The 22825-nt window shown below is 44.1% G+C and overlaps 1 protein-coding gene across 1 annotated transcript in view; it reads left to right on the forward strand.

Moving 5' to 3' along the window:
- The window catches only part of CAMTA1 (calmodulin binding transcription activator 1), a 903169-nt gene extending 883400 nt beyond the window's left edge, over positions 1-19769 (forward strand). Inside the window, 2 exon segments of the mRNA XM_075906418.1 lie at positions 836-866; positions 16451-19769. Of these exon segments, the coding sequence (XP_075762533.1) occupies positions 836-866; positions 16451-16483 (64 nt within the window). The 3' untranslated portion in view covers positions 16484-19769.
- Positions 19770-22825: the final 3056 nt, after the last annotated feature.

The following is a 22825-nucleotide window of genomic DNA, read 5'->3' on the forward strand; positions in this document are numbered from 1 at the left end:
AGACTCAAGGTTGAGGTTAAACCTTCTGCTTGTTGACCTCCCCTCCAGCAGAGTCTCCCTGCATGAGACCATAAGTAAAGGCTTGCGTAGTTAATGATTCACCAACAGAGTTCCCACCTTTTCATCCCTGTGTGGACTAAATTTTATGTGCACCAAGACAAGTGCAGATGTGTACCACTAATAGAAACACAGGCAGGGTAGCACCTGAATCTCTCCTGAGTGTCCACCCCAAGTGCTCTGTTTGCAGGGACCACTGCTTACCAACCATCATCAGCTAGTCAGTGTTTCGTAGATAATATTGGTTTAGAGCTACAGGAAAAACTGGTGCCAATCTCTGCTCTAATTAGACCTGATTGCACACCCACTTGCAATCCACATTGTCAGCTTTCAGTAAACTGATAATAGTCTATTGCCTTTTTCCCCCTTCAGTTTATATTTAAAATCTGATCTTCTGGGAGGGATTGGTGTTGGCGTTGCTTGGCTATGATTATTGTCTGGATCATAGCCCTGTCTTAGCCAGTGGAATTAGGGTGGAGAAAGACGACAGCCTTTTATGCAAGGGAAGATGGGTGGGGCTGGAAATGCTACCAGAATAAGCATCTGTCTTCATTTTACTTTGTATTGGAATTTACTGTCCTAAAACGTGCTGATCTCTGATTTGCTGCTAACTGGTGAAGAGAGGGAAACACACAGGTGGCATGTGGGGAATGGGCCCTTCTTTCTCCAGGCACACACACATACCTTGTCACCTCTCCATTGAAGTGAAGCTATTGAAAGGTCTCTTTGATGCCACGTGTATGCTAATAGCTCTTTGGTATTGTTTTGCTATCTGAAGCCCTCTGGTGGACCATAGGCTGTACAAAAGGGTGAGTTAGCTGCCTGCTAGCCAGTTTCTCTCTCTATTCCATTTTAAATATTTTGCTTTCTGCTTGCTTGCATGAGGCTGCAGCCTAGATATGCCAGTAAATTTCACATCCATTAAGTATATGAAACAAAATACTTTATAAACTAACCCTATTGCAATTACTAACACTGCTGCTTTTCACAACAGGACAGTACTCTGCAGTAGATGTTACACATGCATGAATAATTGGGGGGAAGGACCTTTACATCTATCACTGGGCATGATTAGAAAGTTGTATTGGTGGGATCTTTACAGTATCCAAAACCACTGCTGCTAATAGATTTTTGAAATGTGAATGGGTCTGCACTGGCACATGCTCAATGGTAATGATTTCCTTCACAATTAAAATGTTGGCGTGTTAACATTAGATTTTAGCATAACCCTAGCAAGTTCCGTAGTATTTTAGCCTACTCCTGGGGGGTTTCCTATTGCCTAACAGGGTTAAGTTTTAGGTTTCCTCTGCCAAGGAAGCAGTACTGGGTAAGTTACACGCCTGGCTGCCCTGCCAGAGCCAGCTTGCAGGTGATATTTAAAATGAGCAAGAAATTACTAGAAGGACGATGCTAGTGGTGGTACTATTATCGGAATGAGAGAGCTGCAGTTGTACAAGTCCCCTACAGAGGAACAGAAATTCTCACCATCCTACAAATACAACCTGCTGTCCAGGAAAGGGCAAAAATGAGGCTGAGATTTTTCCGACAGTAGCAGAACCACTCTCGGTATGCTCCTGTGATGCAGAGGAGCACTGACTTCAAACAACGTGTGTACAAAAACACCAACAAGAAAGCTGAGTTCTTGGGTTTGACAGTGCAGAGGTCAAAGGCTTTTTCCTTAGGCTCCAATAGGCGCATTTTGTAAATGAGTTTAACTAGGTAGTTGAGCACACACACATAACAAATATGTTAATGAGCTTTAAATGTCATTGTAAATTGCTCTCTACCCGTTGCAGGGTTAAGTTTTATGGTGTAACCCTAACTTCTGCCTCTTATTACTGAGCCTGGTGTAACCCTGTCTCTTACTGGCTTACTTATAATCCTAACAAAAAACAATGTAGTTACTGAAATTTTTGCAGACTCCTGAGACTTCTGGCACCATTCTTCACATTCTAGGAAGAGTCCTTTGATTTCTTTCCTCATGAAATCTGAAGTAAGAATCCTGTGAAATGTGGTTCTAAAATCAGGTGGACCCAAATCCATTTTTCTGAATCTGACTACTTTGATTTGATGCCTTGATGGAAAAAAAAGACTCTTGTTTCCTTTCACAGATAGTCTGCAAAGCTATTATCCAGCGCAGTTTGGTTTATTTTTGGGAAACTACTTTACACATCCTGCAGATTAATGTAAGAACACATGCAGAATTAGTATAGCCTTTCCCCTTCCTGAAGGATTGTTAGCCCATTGTTACTTGCTATTCTAATGCTCCCTGCAGTCTGCGGCTGGGATTTTCAGACTTGAGCGTAGGGTATCTAGCTCCCCCACAGCTCCTTTGAAAATATTAACCTGAGTTTTTTGTATTGAAAAGGAAACATTACAATAAATTGCTTTTACAAACACACATTTGTTTTACCAATTATAAGGATGAATAATGTAAGTGAAAGTGCTGACCTTTTTTCTTAATGCAGAAATATATTTCAATTGACAATTTTTTTCCAAACACACGTTGGCCTCTCTTTCCCTCTGGAATGTAAAATGGTTTCCTTGTCATGTGCTCAGCAGGAGGGACTAAAGCAAAGCACCAGGCACTCTACCCTTCCCTTAGAGCTAGGAACAGAATGCAGAACTCCTGTCTTCAAAGGCCTGATGGTGTCTTCCATCAATGTAAAGTGTCACAGATCAGGATAGCCTCATAGTGACCGTACTTGGTGCCGAGCAATGGATTCAGACCTGCGCCGCCTCCTGTCCTCCACTCACTGCCTTCCAGAGCTCAGAACAAAGCGTGGGCCTCCTGACTCCCAGGCTCCTCAGTGTTGCTGCTGCCTGATGGTTTTCGGGTGCTTGGCTGGATGTTGTCAGTTACACTGTGCTGCTCCTGCAGGCTCTGCGAAGCAGTAGGGGGAGAGGCGAAGGGAAGGAGACTCCTCTTCGATTGCTTGTGTCCATTCCACGTTAGGGGTGGGCTTACCACAGGCACCCAAGCCAGCAGTATCTGCAGGGGAGCTGCACTGGCGCCCTCGTGGTGCAGTGAAAACAGGCACTGTCCACTCTCCCACCCACAGTCCTCCTTGCTGCTAGTGTGGGGGTAGGGACACTCTGCTGCCCCGTGCTACCTGTTCGTGTCATTCAGTTTGACAAACTTTTCCTGTTACATGGTGAAGAGATTTCCCTTGGTAGTGTCAGAGCCGGCCCAAGCTACAGGCCAGCCGGGCTACCGCCCGGGACACCCCATGGTAGGGGGCGCCGTTCGGGGCTGCTGGGCTGGGCAGGGGCGGGACCGCACATGCGTCACATGCTCCTGGGGCACGTGAATGGCTTGGGCCGGCCCTGGGTAGTGTTCTGTTAGGATTAGTTAGTCCTGGACAGGGTTTGCCTCAGGATGGTGCATGATCCAATCTCCTCCAAGTTTCAAACCATGCGGTTGCTGTAAGCACCCAGTGCCCATCAGCGATCCTCACAGTCGCTGTTTGAGCCGCCTGGGTGAAGGACATTTCAGCGACAAGCGTTGCATTTGTGAGCCGTTCAAACCCTGGACAAAGAGGGGGCGAGACGCCGTCTCGAGGCATTCCTCATGGAGTCGGCATTGACTCCGGCACTGCTGCAGAAATCCAGCTTGGCCCAAGCACTGTGGCATCGATGCCGAATGCCCCTTTGACGCTGCCCAGCCAGTGCCAAGCCCCCTTCCCAGCTCCATCCAAGAAGCCTAAGAAACTTGAGGGGAAGATCGCCCACTCCCCATAAGCAAGTTCTGTTCCTCGTACGATTTAATTCCAAAGGCCAAGGCCTGGCTGTGGCCCATTGTGGACCTGCAAGGCATCAGCACATATTTTCAGAAGTTGGAGTTCTGCATGCTCTGCCTAGCCATCGGCATTCCCTGCCTGGATCAGGAGACTGGTATGCCGTCCGCAGCTTGAAGGGTGCATACTTCCACAAAGCAATCTTCCCAGGCCACAGGTGTTTCCTATGAGTCAGTGAGCCCTGTCAACTCCAGTTTGGCTGGGCGACAGCACCAAGAGAGTTCTCCAAGTGAATGTTAGAGGAAGCCACTTATCTGAGCTGCCAAAGGGTCCGGTATGCTCGCACTTTGATGACTAGCTCCTAAAGGGCTGATCTTGATCCCAACTGCAGAGGGATGTTGCAGTGCTGCAGGCCCTTTGACCTGCTCGTGAATGATGAAAAGGCCCCATTTCTTCCTTTCCCGAGGTTCGAGTTGTAGGCCCCAATGGACCTCATCATGGAAGTCTCTGCGTTTCCCCTAACAGTGCAGGCATGCCCTGGCTGTCTGCTGGCCACATGGCAGCATGCACATATGTGGTCTGCCATGCCAGGCTCTGCATGTGGCCCCTGCAACAGCGTCTGTCATCGACCTATTCCCAGTTCAGGGACCACGTGGAGACAGTCACAACCACTCCCTTGCTACAGTGCAGGAATGAGAGCAAGAATGTCCTGGAAGAAGTCCTTTTGGAGAGTCGCTGTCACCTGGCAAGGTCTCGGGCCCCATTGGAAACCTGCGCGAGTTAGTGTCAGAGGCCTCGGGCAGGGAGCAAACCTTGGAGGTCTCCAGACCCTGGGGATGTGGCTCCTGAAGGAGATGACATTGTGCGCACACGTCTGAGAGATCAGTGGGGCTGGTTGCCTGCGGAGTCTGCCTGCCTCCCTGTATGCAGGTGGTGAAAGTCCCGACAGAAAACACACCCTCGATGTTCCACACCCCCAGGCAGCGGGGAGAGTGTATTCCTCGGTTCTCTAATTCTGGCATCTCTATCAGCCACAACAGACATCTGGAAGCCGTCACATTGCTGGTGTGAGGAATGCCCTGGTGCTCACCTCGGCAGAGACTTCTCCTCTCACCCCGAGTGGTCGTTACCTGACGGTGGCCTGTGCCATCTTCCCGAGGGGAGGAACTCCCACTTGGATCTGTCCACCAACAATCCCAAAAGTGCCATTGGTTTTGTTCTCAGCAGGGCCTAAGCAAAGACTCCCTCTCCTGTGCTGGTCAGGCATTCCCTCTGATCCCTCTCATCAGCAGGGTCCTAGTAAAGAGCAAAAGGGACCAAATGCATGGTGTCGTGCTTGCCCTTGCACGGCCTCGCCAACAGTGGTTCCACATGCTCGTTATGGCGGTGACCCCTTCCAAGCCTCTAGACCACCTGTCATAGGATCATAGTCTGCTCCTGAACCCAGCCTCAAGTCTCTTCCTCTCTCAGCGAGGATGCTCTGTGGTTGAACCAGAAGTAGAGCACCTGCTTGGAGGAGGTCCTGCAGGTCCTCTGGGGAAAGAGGAAGCCATCCACAAGGTTAACTTACCTGGCTAAATGGATGAGGTTTTTCCACTGCACATCTGAGTGGAGTATTTCCCCCTCACGTTTGTCAGTGCAATTCATCTTGGACTACTTACTGCAGCTCAGAAACCATCGTTTAGCGCATTTTTCCATCAGAGTGCCCCTGGCGGGCCCCTCTAGGTTCCACTAGCTGATCCAGGGCCAGATGGTCTTTTCTCAACCATTTTCCTGAGAGGCTTTACTTGCAGGTATGGACCCCCGTGGAACTTTAACCTGGGCCTATCTGGGCTCGCTGGCCTGCCTTTGAGTCGCTGAGCTCCTCTTCCATCTTACTTGTCCTGGAAGGTCACATTCCTGCTAATGAACGATTCTAATACAACTGTGAACTACAAGTCAGCAAGTATAGACAAGATTGGAAAGAAAACGCTTACCTGCCTGCAAGGCAAGCGAAGAGCGAGGGGAAGCGAAGCTCTGGCTCCTGTCACTGGTGGTAAGAGGGGACTGAGGAGGGGGCGGGTCAGCAGGGCCCTATATTGGGCACCATGGTGACGCCACTCCAGGCAGCGCTGAGGTCAACCCTATGGATAGCTGGTAGTGGAAAAATTCTTCCAGCTACTATGCAAATGTGATGTGCACGCGTCTGTCTGGAGTGGGCATGAACATCACATCTCAAAGAACAACAGCTGTGGAAGGTGAGTAACCGTTTTCTTCCTGGTGGCAGTGACGTTGGCAAGACGGGTTTAGAAGATTAAGGCCTTGACCTCCAGACACAGTTATTTGTAAGTACGAGGTCCATTCTTCCCGCCAAAGGTGGTATGTTCCTTCCATGTGCACCAGGGCTGGCTCCTGCCAGTGTTCGGTCCCACACAAAACTGCCAAGGAGAGGCGTCTGCACACGCTGAACATCCAGAGGACTTTGGCTTTTTACTTGGAGCGTTCCAAGCCTCTCCATAAATCAACCCAGCTCTTCATTGCTACACTGGATAGGATGAAGGGGTCCTCCGGATTTCTTCACAGAGGATTTCCAGTTGGATCACCTCTTTCATAAAGACCTGTTATGCACTGGCACAGGTCCCACTGCTGCCTGTGATCAGAGCCCATTTGATTAGCACACAAGTATTTTGGGCAGCCTTTCTGGTGCACAGCCTGATCCAGGACATCTGCAGAGCCATGACATGGTCCTTGGTTGACACGTTCTTGTCTTATTACACCATCACTCAGCAGGCCAGTGATGACACTGGGTTCGGCAGAGTCGTGCTACAGTCTTTGTGGCCACGAGTCTCTCCCTGCCCCCAGGAATGCTGCTTGGAGTCCCCTCGTACGGAATGGACATGAGCAATTACTCAGACAGTTGCCTGTTTCTGTAACGTGTTCTTCAAGGGGTGTTGCTCACGTCCGTTCCATGACCTGCCCACCTTCCCTACTGTCGGAGTTTCCAGCAAGAAGAAACGGAGAGTAGGAGGCACAGGTGGGGCCCTTTTATCCCATACCATTAGGGTGCCACTCTAGCGGACGCCAGAGCCACTCCCCATACAAATACTGTTGAGGGGAAAACTTCCAGCACCAGTGCATGTGGTGAACGCACACACTTAACGGGGAATGGACCGAGCAACACACCTCTAAGAACACCGTTTCCTGAAACCGGTAACAGTCTTTTCCTCCTCTCGTAACAGCAGCAGAAACACAGATGTAGGCTTTAGAAGAAGCCCAATGCTTTCCAGAGGAAGTGCCATCTTAGGGGAAAAGGATCCAAAAGTTAGACTTTGGGAAGAGACAGTGACAGGGGGTGAAGTGAAGGGGGTTCTAGATTTACCAGGTACCTAGAAAAGAGTCCAGAGATGGTGTCCTTGTGGGAATCCGTTAGTTGACAGCTGGAACACTCTGTTTCTCTGCAGGACGCTGGCCTGGATTAAATGGGGGACTTCCCCATCTTTTCTATTAATGTCTGTCTGTCTGAGATAGTCTTGGGCCTGGCAGACGGCAGGCCTGTGCGGGTGATTGCAGCTATATATTTGGTGTGTCTCTTGTCTCAAAGACCTGTGTTATGAAACTGCAGCAACAATGAGCATAATTTCAAACTGACAATTTATTATTCAAAAAGGATTATGCTTCCCCTCCAAACTCCTCTCCTACTATCACATTTTTGTTGCTGCCCTTTCTAGCCCTCATCCTCTTCAATGGATCGCTCTTTAACTTCCCTTCCCATTCCTTGTCCCTTCTGCCCTCTTCCTTCACCTCCAGACAAGCAGCAGCAAAGGTTATCTGCTAAATTCACTTGCTGAGCTCTTGCAGAATGCACAAAACCTGCAGTTTTTCTGGAGGACAGGCTGCAAAGCTCTGAAAGATTTCTTTCCCACTCCCCGGCTAAGTAACAGAGACCAAAAGGAGGCTATTATTGCCTGTTTACTCACTTCATTTTTTCTGAAGTATTGGCTCTTTAGCAGAAGTAAGTGTTAAGAATTCCATCGTTCTAGAAATAGCAAAATGATCAAACTTGAACGTCTCAGAACAGCCCAGTTATGTTCAAATCTGAACAGAAATGTGTGAGGGAGCACACAGTGGGAATAGACGAGAGAGCAAAGCAATTGTGCCATCATGCCAAGGACAGCATTCCGAAAAATACATGCAAGCTGCAGTCTCAACATTACCGTCTGCACCCACTGCATCTTGCATGGTCTGCACTATATGGAAGAGCCTGCTGAAAGAACTTTATAGGTGAGACTTTTGCTTTTTGAGAACTGTTACTGTTGCAGTTTAAGTGGATTGCAGGCCATATCGGAAATGACAGGAAGCAATTTCTGAAGGTGCAGTACATACGGTTTCTCCATAGGCTGTGTAGAGTCACATGGATGGTCAAATCTCTTGCAGTTACTCACTGTAGGAAATATTTAAATAGTTTGATAATATGACCAGAAAGCAGCCACCAACATCAATCATTTCGCTTTTCTTTGAATTGTATATTATTGCACCGTCTCTCTTCATCAGAGTCTGATTATATAGTACAAGGCTGATGCCTCAAATGTTGTTTTAAAAAGTACCCTGAAGTTTGTGTAAGTAGCAGAAATTAATGAAATGTGTTTAGTTTTCTGTTGGTACAAGAATAGCACAATGGCGTGCCTCTCGCCTATTCATGTATAGCACGAGGGGGGTTTTGTCCATTCCCCATTCAGTGGCTCATCTCTACAGCTACCACTCTGATCTACAGTGATAATTCTTAGTCTGTTTTATTTGAAAAATCATGCAAAGGAATCCGCTTAAACTGTAGGGCTACGTCTAGACTGGCATGATTTTCCGCAAATACTTTTTGCGGAAAAGCGTCCGTGCCAATCTAGACTCGGTTTTGCGCAAGAAAGCCCCGACTGCCATTTTTGCTATCGGGGCTTTTTTGCGCAAAACAATACTGTGTTGTCTACACTGGCCCTCTTGTGCAAAAGCATTTTCGCAAGAGGGCGTTTGCTCGAGCAGGAGCAGCATAGCATTTCTGCAAGAACACTGACAATCTTACATGAGATCGTCAGTGTTCTTGAGGAAATTCAAGCGGCCAGTGTAGCCAGCTGGCAAGTTTTTCTGCAAAAGCAGCTGCTTTTGCCGAAAAACTTGCCAGTCTAGACGCAGCCTAGATGCAAATGCTTTGTGTATATTATATAAAGCAAATCCCTGGCATATGAGGTAATAAGGAAGCTGTAAATATTCAGAGATTTTTTCTTAGACCTACGTTTATTATTACACCTATAAGGAACTAACTACGATGTGATGTCTAGAGGTGCACAAGAGACACTTGGCATTTCATCTAGAATAGTGGAGATCAAATACATTGAAAATGGATATATGTATGTAAAAAAGGGTCTCTGGTTGTGTTCCTTCTACCCTATATGTCAGTTGTCCTGCCATTTTTGAGGCAGTGACTGTGTCTTTGTACACGTTTGCATAGTGTACAAAGACACTAGGGTACAGTAGGGCCCAATCATTAAAGAATGTGAATCAGGGAAGTACAGCCAGTGACTTAATGACATGAAATCAACCCGTTTTTAATGAATAATGGGTTATGTGCACAAGCGCACTTTAAATACATTGTAGCATGATGCACAGTTCTCATTTTCACAATAAACCACAGTTACTGCTTCTTCCTCTTAAGTCTGTAATCCTACTTTTTCTGTATATTTGGAAAACATGTAAGTGATGAGCTGCTGCAACGTGTGTCATCTGCCACTCGGCTGAAGCATAAGAGACGACTTCACAACATCTAATTGTTCTTCACTGCTGTAGATGTGCATGTATCAACATGCACATAAACAGTGTTTGTGCATGTACACACTACGCAGTGCACCAATACTCGTACCTATATTGACAAGCACAAACTGGCACACTGCCCACATGCTGAACGTATGCACATGCACGTGTTTATGCTGCATGCAAATATGGACAGATTTTTTAGTTTATATTGAGGTTTATTTTAAAAAAGATGAAAGGGGTCCCCCAAAGGATCATCTGGATTTCCCACAGCAAGTTAAGATATTTTGGTGGGACGTAAGTAAGAAAGCTGCAGATCTCAAAGGGGCTTAGGTAGTTACTATTAATTGGCTACATTCCTGCAGCAGCGGTAGCATGCTGTTTCAGAAGGAACTGGTAATAACCTACAATTAGTAGCCCTTTCATCCAAAGGAACCTTGGGCAGCTGAATCTCTACTGCCTTCCCCAAAACATACAAAATATTGAGCTCTTCCTTTGTTTAAACCTTCTTGTAACCTCCCGTATGCAAGTTTTGTTCAGAATACTGGTGCAGGATGCAGCTACTGGACCAGGCCTGGGCAAAGTACGGCCCGTGGGCTGAATCCAGCCTGCCAAGCCACTGGATCTGGCCCACAGAGGCAGCAGGGAGTCCCAGGCAGGCTCCCCCGCTTGCCCCGCAGCCCTGGCCATGCAGAAATGCAGCTGCAGGGCTCAGTTTCTCTTTTAAAACTGGAGGGGAGGCAGGAAGTTTTAAGAGTCGCCCACCCCCAGCACATTCCTATTGGCCAACTAATGAAAAACCAGCCAATGGGAGCTACTTGTTGGAGTAACAAGCAGCCAAGAAGAACCACGTCCCCTCTCCTGGGCTCAGTTATTCTTGGTGCACATGGCCAGGCAGGCAGGCTGGGAAACATTCTAAGCTCTGCAGGCAGACGCTAGTTTGGCAGCTGGCAAGTAAGTCTCTTGCCCCCGCCTGCATCTGGCACCCCAGCCCTTCCCTGCCCCAACCCTCTGCCCCCCCCACTCAACATACCCAAACCCTCTGTCCCCCTCTTACACCCACACCCCCTCCCAGATCTGGCCCCAATCTCCTCCCCAGATCACAATCCCCCCCCATACCCTAGGTCACATCCTAAACCCCTGCACTCCAGTCCCCTGCCCTAGGTCACAACCGCCTGCTTCATCCCAACTCCCTCCCAGACTCCAGTCTCCCGCCTGCAGCCCAGTCCCTTACCCCAAGCTCCCTTCTGCACCCAGCCTCCATCCCAGACTCCTTCCACATCATGGTAGAGTGCAGCCCTTGACCACTTTCCAAAATCTTGGCGTGGCCCCCATCAAAAAATTATTGCCCACCCCTGTACTAGACACAGAGAAATGTGTATTGCTTCAGTGACCCTTCTGCCGTAATTACAAGGAGTTCTTAACTGTCAGGTCGTCTTGACCTGCTCTACTGGCTAAACTGCTTACAATACAGCTGTTTTCTTGGGTAAAACAAGCAAAGTTACCATAAGAAACAAGCTATAATATGAAGAATAAATTCATTCATGGCAGCAACCTTTTTAAACTTCATCCTATTAGTTATATGTGGTTCTCTGCTTTGGGGCAAGTATATGTACCAGGTGGTGTCAGTTACTCTGGTAAGTAAAACTTCTTTGTTTCATACCTGAATGAACACGCACATAACGTCCTCTACTGGCCTGCAGAGAGCAGTACTTTCCCTAGCAGTTTACAGATACAGTCTCTCCCGTTCTTGTCATAGAAGCAGGGAACGTGTGATATGCAGCAGCCATGGCATTAAATCCCCAATTTCTTATGCGTCTTCCAGTAACATTAAGAATGGGGGAAATGTTAGGGAAGGGGGACTAGCCTCTCCTGAGTGAGCCAATGTAAGGCTATGGAAGAAAACTGTCATGTGGTGCATGTGTCAAGGTGGCTGCCCAGGAAGTTTCCAAAGTAATTTTCTTTCGTTTACCTTTTGCAGGGATTGAATGTTTTTGGAGCACAAATGTGTGTGTTAGATTGCAGGCCACATGCTCCGGGGTGTCATTCTTATTGGGCCTTTCTGTCTCTTTTATTTTGCAACCCAAATGAGATATCTGGAAAAAGGCAAGCGCTCCCATTTCCTACATTTCACACAAGTCAATTCAGCTCTCAGAGCAACAGGTAACTGCCTAAAACGCCTTCGGTGGCTCTGATTCACTGTCCTTTATATTGCTGACCTCCAGCATCACCAGAACTCTCTTGCTATAACTCACTGACTCATTGAACATTTCCCTGGCTGGGCATTGTACAGTAATTTTTATGCAGCAGCTTTGCCTCGCTTTCCTCATGAAGCTATCGTCTGCTGAAACTTTTCTAAGTAGGCCGAATTCATTTGCTCACAAAATCTCATTTGAGGGAAATAATTCAATCTAAACTGCTGCTGGCTTTCAGGGCTGTGCTTACTACATTGCTTCAGCACATAATGCAACTTTCCTAATGCTATTTGAATACATAATACAAATCCAAAGGTCATGAGAACTGTGTAGCGGGGGCATTTGGGGAGGTGTGGGATTTTTTGTGGGTCAAAGGGTCACAGCTCAAAAGCTGTTTTTCCCATTTAACATGACTAACCCTCACAGTTAACTCCTTAGAACACCTTAAAGGGAGGCCAATGGTACTTTGTCAGACTGGCTTACAGCTTCCCGTCACTCACTGGTGAAGAATGACCCTGCACCTGAAGGTGGCCATCATGGCCTCTGGCCAAAGTGTGTGATCCAGGGATGTCTTTGCCACTGGGACCCTCCCTTGTGCAGAAATATGAGAAAATAAATTCACCTTCCCAATTCTAGGCACCATCACAGCAACCAGTGGAACAGCTCTTCCTGCCAAAGGGGTTGTCCCAAGCGACAGTGGTCACATTCCAGCACCAACAGGACTTCACCTGAGCAGCCCTGTCAGCCACATCCCAGGACCAAGGGACACTTTCAAAAGTGCCTTTAGCTAATGAGAACCTGTATCTAGAGCGGAGACAACTTACAGGCCCCCCTAAAACTTTTGCTTGGTGCTACTTCTGCCCAGGGCTGCCCTGACTTAAGTACAGATACAGGTGCCGGTAGTTGGAGACTGCTCAGACCAAGATGAACCAGCCACTCAGCCAGCTGTCACTTCCTGAGGCAAAAGCCTCCTTCAAAGTCTGGCCCAATGTTTTATTCTGGACAGCTTGCTAAAGTTGGCAAAGGAAGGAAGCCTCCATAGACCTCAGCTAGAATCCCAGGTCTGGCAGAGACCTCAGGAGTCATGGAGTCCAGCCCCCTGCCCAAAGCAAGATCAATGAAGTCAACCCAGCCAGGGCTTTGTCAAGCTGGGACATAAACACCTCTAGGGATGGGGATTCCACCCCCTCCCTCGGGAACCCAGCCCAGGGCTTCAATCCCCTTCCTAGGGAAATAGTTGTTCTTAAGCTCCAACCTAGACCTCCCCACTCCCTTCCTTACTTGAAATGCAGAGAATGTCCTGGCTAGTTGTCGTAAGAAAGCACCAGCTGTCGCCCTCTTTTGCACTGTGTGAGTACCACTGCTCTTCTGAGTTTCTGTTTGTCCAGGACTAGATCTTGGAAGCACGTTGTTTAGTCAAATGTGAAAATGTAGTTGGTCCTTTTTTTACACAGTGCTAATAAATGGAAGAGAACTGGCCTGTTCTAGCTCGTATCACTGCGAGACTGTCACCAAATAAAGATGGCAACTAATCATGAAATGATCTTTTTTTTAAATTATGGAAATATTAAACTGGACTAAAGGCTGTTGCTTGTCACCGAGGTATCAACTTTCCAGGAGGGTTTCATTGTGCACTTTATATGTGACAAACTGGCAAGGCTTCTGAATGAACTACTGGACGCACACAAAAGTTCAAAAATATTAATTCAGGTTCACTTTAGAGCAGGTCAGAGCTCTTTGGTCCTTAGAATATCAGCCTTAGCTGTACACTTCATGATTGCTGTTTGTCTTACAACTTCAATGCTGTTGAGGCATATTCTTTGTATTAACATACATTACAAATAAATGGCTACCTGCACAAACATGCACTCTTCATTCCTTCCCCCTCCCCACACACACACGGCTAATAGCTATGTGGGAATATTTAACACATTTTAAAAGTATTAACATTAGCATCATATTCAAATTGTTTTCAAAATGCTGTGGAATACAAGACTGTGAAGCACATGTTGTCTGTGAATGTATTTGTGCACTCTGCAGCTTCTTTCAAGCAGCACTACAGTTCCAAATTTGTATAAGCTTACAAACCTTGTAACCAGTACAGGACTCAATTGACCAAGGTATTGCATATTTGTGAACAGGATCTGTACTAGTGCAAATATTGAATGCTACAGTAAGCAACTTGCATTAGCATGCATATCCCAATTAAACAGGTCTGCACCAGTACAGATGTTGCATGTCTTAGGTTGAAGTTGGCAGCAAAGCATGTCTTGCATTTTTCCAGCAGAAGTGTGCTCTGTTAGTGTAGAATTTGCATGTTGAAGTGCGAAACATGGATACAGCATGTGGCAGTAAGAGCCATAGCTTACCAATTTTGCATGTTCTCAATGAGCTCTATAGTAATAACAGGTGAATTTTATATTACAGTAAGATAGGTGCAACTGAAAAATGTACTTACACTAGAAGTCCTGTATTGTAGGTGCATATGTGTGATTAGCCTCAAAATTAAAGATGAACTAGTGTACATCGAGGCAGAAGTAACTTTTCACTTTCCTGCTACAAGGAAAGAAAGCTTGAGTTTTACTAATTAAGAATATTCTGAGTTTGTGTGTGTGTGTTTGTAAGTACAGCATTATAAATTCTCTCTATTGGTTTTGCACATGTGTATCCTGTAATACATATACAACAGTGCCACCAGATAATTAGCAGAACAAAGTAAACTGCCGAGAGAGACTAGGGAGTAATCTCCATAGGGCACAGAATGGAGAATTCCTCCCGGGCAACTGGCGTGAAATCCTGGATCCATTGCAGCCGATGGAAGTCCTGCCCGTGACATCATTGGACCCAGGATTGCATCTTAATTCATCTTTCACGTCAGCGATGCTTTGACTACACGACCAGATTTAATCGCTCCTTTCCAACGCTGGGGGTCCCTGAGCCATGACTGGAATGGAATTCCAGTGTTGTTCCGAATGTGCTTGAGAGCTCACTTTCAGCCACAGATCATGTTGCTAGTGTAGACAGGACTTAGAGTCCTGCAACATGTGATGAGCTACTGCAGCCTCTTTCCATTTTTGATCAGCAACACCCAGCATCTTTCCAAGCTTGTAATTCTCAAACACTGCAGTAAAATCTTATTTTTACTAAACAGTTAGTACAGTTTTAAATGCTGTGTGAGCCATTCAGTCACTGCTGGAACCCAGTGCCCCTTTCCTGTGTGTCACAAGCGTACAGGATATCCCGAATGCTAGAGCTATGATTTAGCTGACTGTTTAAACCACACAGCTAAAACACCAAATAGCTCTGTATTGGCTACATGTCTACATAGGTACACATACAAAAAGTTGTTGCACATTTGCATATTGATGTGTAACTGAGCCAAATTCCAAAATGTGAAAGTTTATTTTAGTTACACGTCAATATGCAAATATAACTGAGTCTAATTTGACATAGGGGGGCAAAAGGTAATACAGTGGTGGATACCTACTTTAATTTACACTCTCCTCTTAGTTGCTATTTCTGCTCGGTGCCTCTGTTCTATCCCCTAGCATCTAAAGTTTGCTAACCTATGGCTCTGTTATGTTCATTCAGGTTAGTTGGATTCCCTTATGCTCTTACAGTTTTGAAACTTACAATATTTATAAAGCACCTCTGAATTTGTCCCTTTCTGGTATCTGCAGTTGTTAATTTTAGTCACTTCTAGAAAACCCCAGTGAAGTACCCTTGCTTTCTGTGCTGTTAGGCAAGTAGTGGGCTTAATGGGCTCCAGGCGTGACACAGATTGTATTTAACGTGTTAATTTTCAATTTCCCCATACTGTCATATTTAAGTAAATTTATATAATACAGCTCTTTAAATGATTATCTAGCTCCAATGAGGGTAGGTGCTTCTCAGCTCAATGAATGAATTTCTAAAGTGTTGGTAACTGTGGCAGCTGAATGCTCTTTACAAAGTCTGTACAAGGAATAGCCCTTTCATCCTCTCTCAGACATTTGAATATGAAAGATCAGGCTCTATGGAGAAATTGTTCCCCCTGACTGAGGGTTATGAAGACACAAATAAATCTATCCCACAAGTAACCAGACTGTTCAGATGCTGACTGAGAGACTGAAACAACATGTTGAAGGAATGTATCTAAACTTACATTGATGCCAGTATAAATTGCATACACACACATGTAAATTCTACTAATCTAAATGTACTGTATAAATTAAGTAGAAATTTACTATGGAAGTCTGGAATATAGCTGTTCTCCCCACAATGCTGGGTGCAGCAGGTAGCATCTTTCCATGTTCAGTGTCCTACTTAGAAAAGAAGGCATCACAGAAAGTGTGTTTTGCTCAAATTATCTGGTACGAGACAGCAGCATCAAAGTAGCTTATGAAAAGCAGTCATAAAAGCCAAGTAATTAGATCAGATGATGTGATAATTGAATGAATGTGGGTATTAAATAAAGTTGTCCAGAAATGAGTTGCAAAAGGTGAATTTTTTTCTCCTGAATAGTTTTTTCTCTCCTCCCCTGGTTCCCAATTGTTTATGGAGAGAGTCTTTCTTATTAATACTGTACTCCTGAATTTTCTTCAGGTGATAGCTACTTCATACTGCGAGGTGTAGTGAGGGACCCTTTGACTTTCTTTCACCTGTTGAATTTCTTTTGGAAATAGAAATGCCTTTTTATTGTTTCAGAGTGAAAGAATTGAAAAAGGCCAAGGAACCTGAAGATACACAGCAGCATCCCGTAGCAATGTGACATTGCTTTTCAGACTGTTTTCATTTTCTGTTTTTAGCAGAGACATGCAACAAAAACCCACTGCAGTTCTGGGAATCTCAGCTGCAGAATTTTAACAGTAATGTTTTGGTCATTGCATTTGCACTTTCATGGACAATTTTTAATTTGTTCAGCAAGACATCTTGGAACTCAATCTTCTGTTGGATCATGGGAAAAAAGACACCAGGAGGAATTTGTGAGTTGCTTCATTCTCTCCGAAAGAAGCGATTAATTATTCTTTTCATATAGGGCTGTATTAAAACGTGTGGAACTGTACAAATATTATACCAAAAATATTGTTAAGGAAAGGTGGGAATGCACAAGCAACACAAGAATGCTATTCCTGCACCTGTCAATCATCTCCAAGAAACTGAAGCTTCAAGATTCAGTGGAGGGGCTTAGATCAGTAAATCTTTATTGGGTACATGCATTTTCATTTCCTTTGCACGTCTGTCCTTTCTTTTTATTTGAATCTCTCTACAGCACACTTAATGCAACTTTTTAAATCTGCAGGTTTTTAATACATCCCGTGGAAATTTACAGAGTGGGTTGGTGTATGAGGTAAACGGGTAATGCATGGGAAATAAAGAGAGCAGCTTGAGCAAGTTTTTAAAATTTCCTTTATTGGTATTTTTTCTAGAACCTGCAAGTATATCAAGTGTCATGTACTTTTTCTCATATTCAGCACTTTATTTTCTGGCCTTACTGTTAATTATTTACATAAAATAGTTTGTAACGCGTGTAGCGCTTTTTTTGTTTAAGTAATTTTGTTGTTCTGAGCAGTCACGTACATATGTTGCCTGGACACTTATACCACCTAAAGATCAGAGTGGTGCTCCATCCTGGCCAGTAAATTCCTTATTTTGGCTATTTCATCAAAATCTAGGCAGTTTCTGTATATATAGAAGGTAGAAATGGAATATGAGAAATAATATTTGAAAGGGAATATATTGATTAATTACTAAATATTTTATTCACAAAGGGTCAATAACTTGGCAAGATAAAATTATTATTTGTATAGTTTTGTCTGAATGAGCGAAAAGAGTGGATGTATTGTTTGTATATACTGTATATATTAAAACAGAGATATGTGCATGAATTCAAGAAAAAAGAAATGAAAAAAGCAAAGCATTAGTGGCTATGGTCTGTAAAATGAAACAAAAACTTTATTTCACTATAAGAAACTTTATTTTAAATGTTCTTTAGAAGAACATTTTGCTAAAGCATGATTAAACTGCAAAAAAAAAAGAGCTACTGTATTTAGACTTAGGAAAAAAAGGCAGAGTAACATTACTAAAAAAGGATATGTTTACATTTGATTTTGGCTACCAGGAGGTTTATTTTATTTTATTTTATTTTTATTTTTTGCCAATGGTGCCAAGTAATGTGAATGCTAATATTGCTTAAGAAGTTACTTTTGCAAAGCAGATAATCATAAGAATACAAAAATGTATCTAGCTTAACACCATACACTCACTCCAATAAAGAACACTTAGAATGAACATAAACTGAAAAAAGAAATAGTATGAAAGTAGAATATGTTTCACATTTTCATATCTCCTGCTGGAAGTCAGAAAATGTAATAAAAATGCACAAAAATTTTAAAAAATAAAAATAAGTAAATCTTAAAAGTTGCAAACTGGTCTTGTAGGGGTGTCATGGTATATTGCTATTTCCACATAGTGAGGAGCCAAAGAAATCAGATATTTTAAAACTGAAATACTAATTAAAAATTATTATGATGCTTAGATGATAGAGGACTGATCTTAATTACACTAGTATATATCAGGAATAATTCTCCTGTAGTCAGTGCAGTTACTCTGGATTTACACAGGCATAGCTGAAATCTGAAACTGCTTCTGTGGGTTTATGTTGCTAGTACCAGTTTAAAATTTCCAAATGGTTGGTGTAAATTTTAGACGTTTCGTTTCATAATAGTTGCTCTTACTTGATCCTGGCCACCAATTAAACTGTTCAAACTCCAGGCTTTTTGTGAAGCCTAAAAATATTCACAAATGAGAAGCTTATAAACTGGTATCTTTAAAAGAAGAGTAATCACAAAGATTGTGGCAAAAAATGGGGTCAGTGCTCTTGGTGCCTTTTCTATAATTGTACCTGGTTTTTAATTACTTCTGTTCACTGCCAGCATTGAATTACAATATGTGTGCTATATAGCTCATTATCAGAACTCTGTATACATTTGTGAACTGCTGCTTTATGACCTGGTTCAGTTAAAAATAATTGTCTGGCTCTCACACTTTGGCGGTGGCAGCCTCATAATTTCCATTTATTTTACTGAAATGGAACCTTACATATTAAGTTACCACACACACAGAATGGGAACCCAATATGAAAGTAAACTCCTTTTGGAATGAACTGGAATGCTCTGTATTAATACTGGAAATACTCTGTCATTCTGAAACATAAATGTTTGTCCTATTGACTAGCATTATGATAATTATTGAACTTTTCATAATAAAAGTAATTACCTCAGTGGATTCATTTTAATCCCTTATATTTATACTAAAAATTTTCAGTAAAATACAGAGCTATTTCAGGTTACCCTTCCGGATCCATGGGCCTGGTGGTGTATCTGCTTATAAAGACCCTGATACAGCAAAACATTTACAAACATGCTTAATACATTACGCATATGAGTGGTTCCATTAACTTAATGGGACTACTCACAAGCTTAAAATTAAGTAGATCCTTAAATACTTTGCTGAACTGGGTTGTAATACTCTTCCATTGAAAAAACTTTTCTGCTTACCCTTTTCGTGACTGTGGAACTTATTTCTGATAGAAGATACATAAGTGCAGCTTTCTTCGATAATCGGAATTCCCAAGTGCCAGGAGCAGGCCCTTCTTCTGCATCCTGAAAATGGAATTGCTCCTTTGTTTAACACATCCGACAAGAGTAATACTGTGTGAAAGAAATAAAGAATATAACATGATCTCCCTATATGGTTGCACGCTTACAGCAGTTCCACACAGTAGTTGGTGCCCAACAGGGGGTCCCCAAGACTTGCATGTAAAACTAGTATAGATGTCTCTTTTTGTAAGTTTTATTTTTGTAACTGTGCATGTAAAGCATCACTGAATCAATGGATCTGTTGAAGAACTCAGCTGCTGGAACCATGCAAAATGTTTTGAATTGCCCTTAAAATATGGAAAATGTTTTCTGAATGCTTTATATTCTTTCTGCTGTAAATTAAAAACAAAGAAAATTTCCCCATACTAAGTGTATTTCTTTTAACATTCTCTTCCATTTTAATTACGAAGGACCTGTAGATTTTTCAAGTAATTATAAATATCCTTGTAAAGTTTAGATCTCTGTCACACACTTAGAAGACGTACCTGTAAACTCAGGTAAGTCCTGCACTTGAGATGGAAGAATCCCAAGCATTGTTACAGGCTGGGGACTGAATGGCTAAGTAGCCGTTCAGCAGAACAGGACCTGGGGGTTACAGTGGATGAGAAGCTGGAGATGCGTCAGCAGTGTGCCCTTGTGGCCAAGAAGGCTAATGGCATATTAAGTTGCATTAGGAGGAGCATTGCCAGCAGATCCAGAGATGTGATTATTTCCCTTTATTCAGCTCTGGTGAGGTCACATCTGGAATGTTGTGTCTAGTTCTGGGCCCCCCCCACTACAAAAAGGATGTGGACGCATTGGAGAGGGTCCAGCAGAGGATGACCAAAATGATGAGGGAGCTGGAGCACGTGATCTATGAGGAGAGGCTGAGGGATTTGGGTTTGTTTAGGCTGCAGAAGCGAAGAGTGAGGGGGGATTTGAGAGCAGCCTTCAACTTCCTGAAGGGAGGTTCCAGAGAGGATGGAGAGAGGCTGTTCACAGGAGTGACAGATAGTGGAACAAGGAGCAATGGGTTCAAGTCACAGTGGGAGAGGTCCAGGTTGGATATTAGGAAAAACTTTTTCACTAGGAGGGTGGTGAAGCAATGGAATGGGTTACCTAGGGATGGGGTGGAACCTCCATCCCTAGGGGTGTTTAAGTCTCGGCTTGACAAAGCCCTGGCTGGGTTGATTTAGTTGGGATTGGTCTTGCCTTGGGCAGGGGGCTGGACTTGATGACCTCCTGAGGTCTCTTCCAGTTCTATGATTCTATGAAGCAGTCCCCGCTCGCGCCATTTCCTGCTGTGCCTCTGCCTCCCCTGTTGCCCACAGAGACAGTGCTGGGGGGAACCAGCTTTATCAGTTCCCCGCCAACACCATCTCCTTCCCCCCGCCCCCCCCCACTGCCTCTCTGATAGATGCAGCGAGGGAGGGAGCGACTACTCGAGTCGACTATCCAATTAGCATTTGCTTATTGGATAGTCGACTAGTTACTTACATCCCTAATGTCTGTCCAACCTGCTCTTAAATGTCCACAGATGGAGATTCTACAACCTCCCTAGGCAAATTTATTCCAGTGTTTAACCACCCTGACAGTTAGGAAGTTTTTTCTAATGTCCAACCTAAACCTCCCTTGCTGCAATTTAAGCCCATTGCTTCTTGTTCTATCACAGAGGCCAAGGAGTTCTCCGTTAAACAATCACATGCACTAAAGCTCCTTCAGAAAAAGCAATGAAACCTTACATCAGTTTTTATAATTGAATAAAACTAAACAGAAAATAGCAGAAGAAATCAAGAAAGCAGGAAGAAATATTTTGTCTGGCACCTAACCTCCTCATTGACTCAATTGTAACAATATATAATTAAAATATTTAATCTAGCTATTTTTAACTTTCAGGGATTACAATTCTTTTTTACTTCCTAAATAGGGTACCGTCCATGAGAGCAGAGACAAAGTCCCAGGTTTCCAACGAAAACTGTGAGACAGTGAGTAATACATTCCAAAACTCTACAGTGGGGGATGGAATTAAAAAGTAATTTTAAAAGTTCCAGAATCCAAAAAATACTTTTAAAAACAATCCAAAAAAATCACATTTAATAACAATGATGAATTAATTTCTGGTTTTGAATCAACGTGGTTAATGTGGTAATACAGTCAATAATAATCCCTGTCTTTATAAAGCCATTATAGCGCACACAAAAGAAATCATCTGATGTGTAAAAGGAGGGTGTCATTAAGCCCATGATTAACCTATTCAGCATATGATAGTAATCAGAGTAAGAACAGTTCCAGGTCACAGTGTGGCATTTGGCTCTTACATGAGATCATTTACCCTAAATTTGCCAACCATCATCGGGGGAATGCAGGGTTCAGTCATGTGCCCATTACAGTAAAGGCAGCTTTGCCATTCACTTCAATAGAAAAAACAGCAGGCCCTTAATGGTTCAGTGAATGGGACTTAAGTTTCAAAAAAACCTAGACTCGTTGGAACATTTTACCCCGTGACAATACACGTCCAGCGCAAGAAGAATGTAGAGGTCTGTAATAAAAGCTACAATTACATTTGAACCTCCGTAATCAAGGTGTCCCTGATCCGGGAACGCCCATGGTTCAGACACTGGCAGGGAGAGGAGAAACCCATTCCAGCTGGGGGAATGCCAGAACAGCAAAGTGCTGATCTGGAGACTTTTCCCTTGCTGCGCCCATAACAGCGGGTATGGCACCAGGTAAGCATCCCCCCCCCCTTTTCCCTCCCGCCCAGACCTCGCACCCTGAGCCCCAGCACCCTTCCTTAGGATAAATACCCAGGGTCTGGACCATTCCAAAATCTGACATAGCCTAGTTCCCCAGGGTGCCGGATTACAGAGGTTCCAGTGTGCTTTGTCCCAGAAAGTGTGAGAGTTAAAATCCCAGGCTCGTCCCTCACCTCCTGTACTGACATTATGTGTTCACACCAGGGAACTGCAGTGATGCAGGTGAGTGGTGGTTGGACTCCCTGGGGGTACGTCTGCACAGCAACATTAGTTGGAAATAACTAGTGTTATTTCTAAGTAACTTAGTCCACATTTACACTGCAGGCAGGTATTTCGAAATAGTGTCAAAATCTTATCAAGCTGGAGGACTGCTTATTTGGACTCCTGTAACCCTCATTGTACAAGGAATAAGGGAAGTTGGAGGAAGAGTGCTCTACTTCAAACTAAGTGCTGTGCAGATGCTCCCAATTTTGAAATAAGCTATTTCAACATAAGCTATGCAATTGACAGAGCTCAATTTGTGTAGCTGATTTCACGTAAAGCCCTGCTGTGTGACCGCACCCTTCGTCAGCAGCCACCAATTTTGTAGCGTACTGGGCTGAAGCTGAGGAGCATCACAGGCTTACTCAGTTAGGTGTAAAGCACTTTGGGAGCCCCAGATAGCAAGTACAAGGGAAACAAAAATGTTT

Source organism: Pelodiscus sinensis, chromosome 23 (genome assembly GCF_049634645.1).
Source record: "Pelodiscus sinensis isolate JC-2024 chromosome 23, ASM4963464v1, whole genome shotgun sequence".
Lineage (NCBI taxonomy): Eukaryota > Metazoa > Chordata > Testudines > Trionychidae > Pelodiscus > Pelodiscus sinensis.